We start from the raw sequence: 11,434 nt of genomic DNA on the forward strand, positions 1-11,434 counted from the left end.
CCACTGATCTGCTCGCTGAACTCATTAGAATGTGTGTAAAGTACTGTCAAGTCATAGCTGACTTAGCACCATAGCACAGAGTGGTGAGTTGCTGTACTGCAGTCAAAAGCTCTGCTCGCAACCTGAGTTCGATCCCAACGGGAGTCGGTTTCAGGCAGCCGGCTCAAGGCTGACCCAGCCTCCCATCCTTCTGAGGTCGGTGAAATGAGTACCCAGCTGGCTGGGGGTAAAGTGCAGATGACTGGGGAAGGCACTGGCAAACTACCCCGTCAACATAGTCCGTCTAGTAAACATCAGGACGTGATGTCACCCCATGGGTCAGTAATGACCCGGTGCTTGCATAGGGGACTACCTTTACCTTTTAGGGTTTTCAAGACAAGAGACTAACAGAGGTGGTTCGCCATTGCCTGCCTCTGTGTAGCAACCCTGGACTTCCTTGGTGGTCTCTCACCCAAGGAACTCATTAGAATAGTCGCAATAAAAAGCAAAACAGAAAATCCAGCCCCCAAGTTTCTTACTCTCTCCTGATGCCTTTTCACACGGTACTGTTTCAGCTGCTCTTCCAGGCGCCTCCTTGCCTGAAGTCTGATCTGTTCTTCCCTCTCCAGCGGGAGAGAAGAGTCAGAGGAACCTGCATTGTGAAAAGATAAGCTTCCGATATTTGTTATGTGGGTGGACTCTGCATGCGTCAATCACATGGCTCAGCGTATTTTCTTTTGTAATTATTATTTTACTATGAAAGAACAAGAAGTGAGGGAGGAGGTAAAAAAAGAGAACAAAGGCCGGAGACTGGTGAGACGAACGTTGTTTCAACAAAGCTGCTTTGGTCAGTCACTGAAAGGAGGGTAAAGCCACACTGCACGCTTGCCAAACTGCCCTCTGAGCCTATTCAAGATTGGGTGCAGCAGCCCGAAGGCACCGGTAGGCCAAGGGGATCCCTGCCAGACTGCCAACAGTCAGCAGGAAAGAACATAAGTCATAGAATCACAGAGTTCTGCCCCTGCAAATCAGGGGACTTAGAAACTATTGAGTGTGCCCTCCTGAACTGCAATTTTTATACATTACCCCGTTCAAAGTTTATTGAGCCTCTCTTATTGAGAATGGGACCTGACAGGGCAGGAGAAAGGATTGTGATGGTCTTACAAGGGGATAATCCCTCAGTCACTCTTCAGGTTTTGAAATTTTGCATGGCAGCAATGAAAATTCAATGCCATAGAACAGCCTCTTAGCGCAATTGACAGATGTGTCACGGCTGTAATTTTCTTTTTAGGTGTTATAAGACTCAGACTGTAATTCTTTGCTTGTACTTCTGTACAAGCTTAGTCCTGCTTTGCTTAGTCCATGTTTCCTGTTTTATCTTGTTTTATCTGGCTAAGGGGCGTAAATAAATTATCTATCTATCTATCTATCTATCTATCTATCTATCTATCTCATAGAGTTGGAAGGGACCACCAAGGTCATCTAGTCCAACCTGCACAATTTCCTGCACAATGCAGGAAATTCACAGCTACCTCCCCACCCCACACACACACCCCAGTGACCCCTACTCCATGCCCAGAAGATGGCCAAGATGCCCTCCATCTCATGATCTGCCTAAGTTCGTAGAATCAACATTGCTGACAGATGGCCATCTAGCCTCTGCTTAAAAAACCTCCAGGGAAGGAGCACTTACCACCTCCCGAGGAAGCCTGTCCCACTGAGGAACCGCTTTGTTAGAAAATTCTTCCTAAAGAAGATGACTGCTTCAGTTCTAACAAAGCAGTTTGACTAGCCAATAGGCCACACTTTTACGAGCAAATCTGAAAACGTTCGTTTTATATAGCACTGTTGGTATGAAAAGAAATGTAATAGTCTCCTTTGTTCGTCTTTGCAACCACCGCCCTGGGAGGCAGAACATTAGAACATGGAGACAGACAGATAGACAGAGGTGTCAACAGGCTACCCACCAAGTCCAGCAGTAAGCAGAGATTCTAATACAGATTTTCTGGCTCTTGGCTGCCAGCTCAATGCCTTCCAGCCAGGTAGGATTAAGAGGGGTGATGCCACCCCCCAAATTCATGCATGAAAGTAAAACATGCAACATTCGTAAGATGCACTTACTAACACGCAGAAGAAGAAGTGTTGGTTTTTATATGCCGATTTTCTCTACCACTGAAGGAAGAATCAAACCGGCTTTCAATCGCCTTCCCTTCCCCACAATAGACACCCTGTGAGGTAGGTGGGCAGAGAGAGTGACTAGCCGAAGGTCACCCAGCTGGCTTCGTGTGTAGCAGTGGGGAAACAAATTCAATTCACCAGATTAGCCTCCGCCGCTCACGTGGAGGAGTGGGGAATCAAACCCAGTTCTCCAGATCAGAGTCCACTGCTCCAAACCTCCGCTCATAACCACTACACCACGCTGACTCTCTTTCGCACAGCAAAAGGAGTTGCCGCACCAGCACACCAAAAACCCCAGTACCATTGTGTAAGCATTGCTATCAAAAGCACCATTCACTTCCTCTGAAGGTTAAGAGTCACGGCACTTTCAAGTGACATGTAAGAGTGCCCTCCGTGTTACAGGCACTGCCTGCTTCGAGAACCCTAGTCACCTACTTAGCACAAGGGAAGGATAACCATGGGATAAATCAACCGAAAACTTTAATGGTGTTACATTTTAGGTTTTAATTTGTAAGAGACTTTGAGCAGGCTCTGTGGAGAGGTGGAGTGGAAATAGTCCAAATAAATAAATACGTCACTGTCATAGTTGGACCCTATCAGGATTAGAAATTAATACCATGCCGGGGCTGAACCTGGCGTAGTTTGACCTCATAGGTACAATGCACTAAACAAAATGTTCTTCCTTTGTCTTTTGCATACAGTTGGCTGCATTCAGAGGTCACAAACAAACTGGGGCTCATTTGCAGTGAGGACAAACTTGCTTTATTTTCCTGTCTCCCTTCTTCCCGATCCCATCATGTGCACAGCTGTGACTGAAGACTTTCTGGTTTGATCAAGCTGCTAGGACAGCCAAATCTAGGCACCTTAACCAACTGCAGTGCCTTCCTTTCCCAGCAGCCAGCATTCTAAACCATGGTTCATTCCTGGCATAGAATCCCAGTTGCTAAAAATGAAACAAATTTGGTCATTGCAGCACATTGTCTTTAGACTGAATACTTCTTAAAACCAGGAAATCTTCAGCTGATGCTCCATGCATGAGGAGGAGCGTGTGAGCTGAAGAACAAGCCATGTTTGTGCTCACTACAAATAAACTCTGATTTCTTTGTGAGACGAGAATAGAGCTTAGGCCTGTAATAACAACCCCAAGCCAACAAAACTGGCAGGCAGCCATGTTATTCTACAAAGGGGAAAAATCCAAAAAGGCCAACAAAAAGGAATGAAACGTTAGGCACTAAGCTTTCTAGTTTTTTGTTAACAGAACTGTAAACAAAAGGGGGGGAGAAAGGAAGGACGAAAAAGAAATGAAAAGAAATAAAACTGGGAGAAGAAAAGAATGCCAGCACCTATCCAACCTGCACTGGTAAGCAAAGTATTGTTAACTTTTGCAGAGTCGCATGCTTCAGAGGCCACAGAGCACAATTCACTGTTAACTGAAGCTTGAAGCCATATTTGGAGAGGGATTCTGCAGAGACCCCCCTCTCCGGAGAGAAATGGAGAAAGCTTTTTATGGAGCAAGAGGAAGCATGGGCTCTGCCACGGAGAGATGCTTACACAATTCCGTTTCTTGCATGGGAAGGCTTAGTTTGAGGGACTGCAACGCTTCTTTCCTAAGAACTATGCCCTCAGCACTAGCTCCCTGAGACGACTTTAGGTTGGCATGGAAACCAGGCACACCTGGAGCTGGCTTTTCCCCACATGGACTGCTGGCGAGATCAAAAGACACAGGGAGGTCAGGAAAGGGAGATCCTGGTCCATTCTGGAAAGGGCTTTCCTCGTTGTTTGGTGCCAGACCCTCTCCTTCAGGTGGAGCTTTGCTGTCACTTGCGCAAGCAGCTGGGGGGGAAAAAGACAATAATATTGCATTGCTTTATGCTAACGTGATGTCAGAAGCATGACTGGTGAATGGCACGGATGGAGATGTCAAGGCCTGGAAAAGTACGGACAAAAAGAGATGTCAAGGCCTGGAAAAGTAAGGACAAAAAGGAGCTCTAGAACTCAGAAATGCTGCTGCTCCAAAGTGAATAATAAAGTGGTAATCAGTCACCGAGAGGAAGTCGTCCTCCCTCTCAGTCGCTGCATCTGCCATTTTGATTCTCCAGGGGAATTTAGCCCGGGGGATCAAAGAGCCGAAAAAACTATCAATCACACACTAAAAGGTAAAGGTAAAGGTCCCCTGTGCAAGCACCGGGTCATTCTTGACCCATGGGGTGACGTCACATCCCGACGTTTCCAAGGCAGACTTTGTTTGCGGGGTGGTTTGCCAGTGCCTTCCCCAGTCATCATTCCTTTACCCCCAGCAAGCTGGGAACTCATTTTACCAACCTCGGAAGGATGGAAGGCTGAGTCGACCTTGAGCCGGCTACCTGAAACCAACTTCCGTTGGGATCGAACTCAGGTCGTGAGCAGAGCTTTTGACTGCAGTACTGCAGCTTAACACTCATCACACACTAGACAACGAATAAAAGGGAAAAAACAACACAGGATAGGAGATAGTTACGGACACAAGACAGAGGAGCTGAAAAAACGATTGGTAGGAAAACCTATTCCAAGTAAGCACAGAGCTGTGCTTACGACCTGCAAACCCTTCGGAGGTAGGATGGAACTGGGATTTTGCAAGCTATTTCCCGCCAAGGGGAAGACAGGAAGTTCAAAAGATCTTAGTCCTGCCTACCCAGATGATGCAAGGAAATGACCCGCAAATCAAGACGCTGGAGCCTCAGTAGGAGAAGAGCAGGATATAAATTAAATAAATAAATATTTAAATGATATTATATATTATATACTGTTTTTATTGTTTTTGGAAGCTGTCCTGAGCCCAACTGTGCTGGGGATGGCAGGGTACAAATCCAATGAATGAACGAATAAATAAATAAATATTTCAATGATACTGTTTATTGTATACTGTATTTATTGTTGCTTGAAGCCACCCTGAGCCCAGCTGTGCTGGGGAAAGTGGGGTACAAATCTAATGAATGAACAAACGAACAAACAAACAAGGAACGTATTTTATAGTAGATTCAGGACAGACAAAAAAATTACAAAATCTACCTAGCAAGATTTAAGTTTAAATGGCATTGAAATGGGGGAGAAGACAAATTCCTGGAGGATAGGTCCACTATATGATGGCTAAACAGTACCTCCATGTTCAGAGGAAGTATACCAGTTGCTGGTAAGAAATGACGGGAGAGGTTTTGACCTGTCTTATGGTCACATGAACACACATGAACACATGAAGCTGCCTTCTACTGAATCAGACCCTTGGTCCATCAAAGTCAGTATTGCCTACTCAGACTGGCAGCGGCTCTCCAGGGTCTCAGGCAGAGGTCTTTCACATCACCTACTCGCCTAGTCCCTTTACCTGGAAATGCCAGGGACTGAACCTGGGGGCTTCTGCATACCGAGCAGATGCTCTGCCACTGATCTACGGACCTTCCAGGGCATTTGATTGGCCACTGGGGGATATCTGATGCCACTCCACAGACCATTGGTCTGTTTACATGTTTTAAAACACCCGACCAAAATAAATTGCTTACTCTCGGCGCTATCTCCTTCTGTGGGTGAATCCAACTTGGCCTCGAGGTCCGCAAGCTGTTCGGAACTGCAGGGGGCTCCATTGCTGGTTTGCTTCTCCAGCAGGAGACCAGAGGAGTCCATGGCAAAGGCGTGGGAATTCTCTCATCAGCCGAATAACTCTCTTCCAAGTAAATTACAGAGTCCTTTTTCTCTCCATTGGAGGCGCGGCTACCGACAGGCACACAGCGCTAACCGCTTTTCATCAGTTGTTTTAGAGCAGGCAGCTCAGTCCAGCACAGCCCACAGGCAACTCAGAAATTCCAGGAGATTATTAAAGTAGTCTGTAGGGGGGACAGGGGAGAAAGTAATCACCAAGATGCATCTCTTTCCAGATATTAGAGACATTTATTTTTAGAAGCTGTTTTACAGATCGATCAAATCTATCATATATAAAAGCCAGCCTGACATTCCTTTGCAGCGTGACCAAGAAAAGAAGCTTGGATGGGCTTAGGCAAATGAAAGGGTGGGCCTACGTATGTAGGAACAGCCCCAATTCTCAAAAACTGGGACCACCAGAAGAAGAAGGGTTGGTTTTTATATGCCAACTTTCTCTACCATTTAAGGGAGACTCAAACCGGCTTACAATCCTTCCCCTCCCCACAACAGACACCCTATGACAGTGGTGGCTAACCAGAGGTGGCCCTCGGAGCCCTCTGTGGGCACGCGAGCCGTCGCCCCAGCACAGCGCTCCGGAAGTGAAGACAGTGACGAGCCTTCTGCTGAGGAGTGGAAGAGGAGGAGCCGGGACGGGGCTGGACCGGGAGTGGGATGCCTGGGCGGCCGTCTGCAGCGGGCTGGTTGGTGAATGCAGCGCAGGGGCTTGGCAGTGAGGGCCGAACGGGGGCCCGCCTGGTGTTTGTGCTGGAGCCAAGCCCTTCGCTTGGCTTGGGTTTCCACTCTGCTCATTCTTGCAACCGAAGGTGCCTCTGAGCATGTGCAGAGGGCTGTCCCCACCGTCAGCCCCCCCCCCCGCATAACAGTCTTTTTAAATTCGTATGAAGATAACAGTTGGAAAAAGAACCAAACTGAAGGGGTGGGGGCTATTCTCCAGCTGCTTTCCTTCCCCCGCTCGGCCACCCATGCAGAGGTTGCCAACCTCCAGGTAGTAGCAGGAGATCTGCTATTTTAATTCACCTGGAGAAAATGGAAGCTTTGGCAATTGGACTCTATGGTCTCTCCCCAAACCCCACCATCCTCAGGCTCTGCCCCAAAAACCTCCCTCAGGTGGCAAAGAGGGACCTGGCAACCCCTAGCCCCATGTGGACTTCTAGCTGTGTTGGCACTTTGCGATAAATAAGTGGGTTTTGGGTTGCAGTTTGGGCACTTGGTCTTTAAAAGGTTCGCCATCACTGCCCTATGAGGTAGGTGGGGCTGAGAGAGCATGACTAGCCCAAGCTCACCCAGCTGGTTTCATGTGTAGGAGTGGGGAAACAAATCCAGTTCACCAGATTAGCCTCCGCCGCTCATGTGGAGGAGTGGGGAATCAAACCCGGTTCTCCAGATCAGAGCCCACCGCTCCCAACCACCGCTCTTAACCACTACACCATGCTGGCTCTCTTGCTGGTTGATTTTTGGCCTCAACAGAGTCAACTCACAGTGCAATCCTAAAAAGAGTTGCTGGTGGAAAGTGCCACCAAGTCACAGACAACTTATGGTGACCCCGTAGGATTTTCAAGGCAAGGGAGATGTTCAGAGGTGGTTTGCTATTGCTCGCCTCATCATAGCAACCCTGGACTTCCTTGGTGATCTCCCATCCAAGCACTAACAGGATGACTATGAGTCAGTCACCACCTCCCAGTCTAATCATCTCACAGGGTTGTTGGGAAGATAAAATTGGGAGAGGGGATCATGAATGCCACCCTGAGCTCCTTGGAGGAGGGGCTGAATAAAAGCAATCAATGAATATGCCATATTAAGAAGAGTCTATCATTATGCTGTGCATACAGAAGCAAAGAAATATTAAATAAGAAAAACAAACAAACTGTACATATAAATCCCTAGAAGCTAAAATGACTAAACTAAGACTGTCATACTTTGGTTACATGAGAAGACAAGAGTCACTAGAAAATAGGTCATTAATTCCTAAAAGGTAAAGGTCCCCTGTGCAAGCACCGGGTCATTCCTGACCCATGGGTTGACGTCACATCCTGACGTTTACTAGGCAGACTATGTCTACGGGGTGGTTTGCCAGTGCCTTCCCCAGTCATCATTCCTTTACCCCCAGCAAGCTGGGAACTCATTTTACCGACCTCGGAAGGATGGAAGGCTGAGTCGACCTTGAGCCGGCTACCTGAAACCAACTTCCGTTGGGATCAAAGCAACTTGACGGCACTTAACATATACACACACAAATAAATCAGTAAGCCATGTCAACAATCTGGATAATTTAGGAAATACAATTGGTCATATAATTAACATTTTCCAATTAACATGGCTTGACTGAAAGTAGATATTCAAGAGTTACAGAGCTGGTACAATATAGCAGTTAAGAATGTCATACAAGGATCGGAAGAGATCTGGGTTCAAATCCCTACTCAGCCACAAGACTCACTGTGTTCAGCCTAGCCTACCTCACAGGGTTCTTGTGAAGATAAAATGGAGGAAGAAATAACCAAGTGTGCCTGCTCTAAAATCCTTGGAGGAATGGATGGTTAAAAGTGGGACAGGGGGATAGTGGGTGCCAAAATAATGCTCCAGGACTCTCAGAAATCCTCTGAACCACGGAGAGCAGGGAATGTGTGTAGCCACTGCAGATTAGAAACTGAGGCACAGAACTGGAGGAGAGTTGGTGGAAGGAGGGGAAGCAAGGAACCCAGAGGAGGAACCCCCCCCCCCTTTATTAGTTGCAAACCTAAAGAATTCCACAAGCTTACAGGATTACTGATTTTGAAGCCTGTTCTTGCACACTGATTGCATTAACTGGATCACTGCTACAGGGAATACATTTTCATTCCTAATTCATACTGCCAGATGCGTTTTATTTTCACCATCCCTAGCTGAGGGCTACACTACTTTATCCATTTAGGTTCAGTCAATTTCTCTGATAGAGCAACACCTTTGTTTACTGAATCCATGCATCCAGCACTGAGACCATCATATATCATTTTGCAGATGAGTGAATTGCTACAAGTCTGGGCACAGTACGATGAAGGTTCCCTGCCAGACAAAGCTGGGCTGCTGGCAGGGGAAGATTATAGAAAAACTTTCTTAAAGTTCACTTTAAAAAGAGCCACTAAAACCAAATGCACCCCCAGGGGCCAACGGTTTTTAATATTCCAGTCTGCCGAAGACCCGGTGGAAGCCGAAAAGGATGCTGGAAGTGTTCTTCTCAATGAGAGAATACCTGATAAGCTTCCAAGGAATTCCAGCGTTCACCCCCCAAAAAACACCATTTAAAAAACACTGCCATAGCTCGTTGGTTGTATCCTACGGATAAGAATGTAACATTAGGAAGCCATTTGTCTTATTGGCTGAGCAGCTACACCACTTGCATAACAACTAAACCATACACAGGATCTAGGTCAGAATCCAGTAATAATAACACTTACTCAGCGCATTCATAGCACTTCACTCACATTACTTCACTAATCCTTACAACAGCCTTTTAAGGTAGACCAGCAATGGAGAAGGGGTAGTTTGCTACCCGGTGACTTTGTGGCAGAGGTAAAGTGTGAACCAGGGGCATCACAGCCCAATCCCTTAACCAATTTGCCACACCAGTTCTCCCAGTGACTCTACGTAGGTTCTACAATAAAAGAATAAAGATCATCACCACACAAAGTCACTAGATCTGTCCCTTACAGTGTACTGAAATCATGACTCACAAGAAACATATACATTCAAGTAAGTGCTCCTACCACCCCTAGAAAAACCATCTATCTGATAATTAAATATCCTAAATTTAAGTAGGTAATAATAGTAATGAAAAACAAAACTTCACAGAATTAGCTGAAAGTTTATGCAAGTCTTTTCTAAAGGGGGGGCACCAGCTCATAATAGTAATATTATACAGAAAATAAGAATCCTGTCTGAAAGTTAATAAAGTACTATTATGGCATCTGACTTCAACATTTTCAGCCATGTATCATAAGACAAGTATAGGAACTCAAAACGTGTATAGTCCAAGATAAATTTTATTTATTTAGCACATTTTTTATGCTGCCTCTCCAGGAACCTGCCCAAGGTGGCTTACAAAATAAAAATAATAAAAACAAAATGCCAAAAGATATCATTGGTTCAACAAGGCGGAGAGAGATAACTTTTATCATCATTCTTTGTGGGGGGGAGCAGCATCCTTTACACAGAGAAAGATACTGGTAGGGTGAGGTAAAGCAAAACAGAAACATGTAATTGTATCATTAAGCCAGACCTCAGAGACCGACGGAAACAATAAAATAAGAAGAAAACATCAGCTGGAAGAGTTAACACAACACAAATCTAACTGATCTTTAGAGTGGTAAGAAGCATTTCAAGGGGATTTGAGAGCCTGACCAACAATAAGCATGTTGCATCCTCTCTCCCATGCTTCTCAAAATGATTTGAAAACCAGTGAGGCGCAGTGGCTGAACTTGGTCCAGCACACAAGTGTTCACTGGATGATTCTGGGCCAGTCACTATATCACAACTTAATCTACCTGACAGAAATGCTGGGAAGACTGAACGGGTGCAAGGCACTTATATCAGGCATACGTTATATACACCTTATTGCAGGATCAATAATGTGCAAAAACGTATAGCCTCCAATGAGGACAAGACAAAGCCCAAGCTGGATGTCACATGCAAAGGAAACGGCATTTAAAATCTCTCCATGGACAGGGTCCTCCCTTGTTTTCAAGGGGGACAGGCTTCCTCAATGCAAGTTCCCCAGGGCTCTGCTTTTTCACATCACACAGAGGCAACTGTGAAGATCTGAATTTGGATTTGGAGCCAAGGCATGTATGTATACGTGTTTGGGGTGTGTGTGTTTTAACAGAGGGAGGACTGAGCATCAGGGAAAACTTGCATGCCCATTTTGTGAACTGTGTTGGTTACTGAAGTCAGGAGAGTTATATATACGCAAGACTACTTCGATACTGTAGAGGGGAACAGGGTTTGATTTATGTTTGGGGAAGGTGAAGGTATGGGGGTCTCTGGGGAGATAAAGATCTGAACTGGGTTCAAAGGAGAAAGATCACCCTAGGCAGAGCCTTTGTTGTGAGTAGTAGAAAAGGGCAAGAGTCCAGTGGCACCTTAAAGACTAACAAAAATATTTTCTGGTAGAAGTGAGCTGTGGCTCACGAAAGCTCATACCCTACCAGAAAATATTCTTGTTAGTCTTTAAGGTGCTACTGGACTCTTACCCTTCTCTACTATTGCAGACAGACTAACACGGCTACCCACTGTGAATTATCTTCATGGAAGGCCGTACAGAATGGAAATCCATCAACCTTGTGACAGATGGATTCACGTTCTAGCTGTATCGGAAGAAGTGAGCCGTGGCTCACGAAAGCTCATAACCCTGCCAGAAAATATTCTTGTTAGTCTTTAAGGCGCTACTGGACTCTTGCCCTTCTCTACTACTGCAGACAGACTAACACGGCGACCCACTGTGAATTACCTTTGTTGTATGTGTGTGTGTGTGGGGGGGGGGATTCTCAGCTTTAGCAGAAAAGAAATTGTGACAGCAGGTAGACTTCCCCTGACTATGGAAGATCCACTGATTTAC

At 45.9% G+C, this 11,434-nt stretch overlaps 1 protein-coding gene across 1 annotated transcript in view; it reads right to left on the bottom strand.

Moving 5' to 3' along the window:
- GOLGA3 (golgin A3) overlaps positions 1 to 5,811 on the bottom strand; it is a 39,690-nt gene extending 33,879 nt beyond the window's left edge. Inside the window, exons 1-3 of the mRNA XM_056859075.1 lie at positions 5,691 to 5,811; positions 3,709 to 3,990; positions 519 to 631 (exon numbers count right to left, since the gene is read on the bottom strand). Coding sequence (XP_056715053.1) covers positions 519 to 631; positions 3,709 to 3,990; positions 5,691 to 5,811 — 516 coding nt within the window. The remainder of the gene's footprint in view (positions 1 to 518; positions 632 to 3,708; positions 3,991 to 5,690) is intronic.
- Between the last annotated feature and the right edge of the window lie 5,623 nt (positions 5,812 to 11,434).

The sequence above is a fragment of the Euleptes europaea genome, chromosome 13 (genome assembly GCF_029931775.1).
Source record: "Euleptes europaea isolate rEulEur1 chromosome 13, rEulEur1.hap1, whole genome shotgun sequence".
NCBI classification, from domain to species: domain Eukaryota; kingdom Metazoa; phylum Chordata; class Lepidosauria; order Squamata; family Sphaerodactylidae; genus Euleptes; species Euleptes europaea.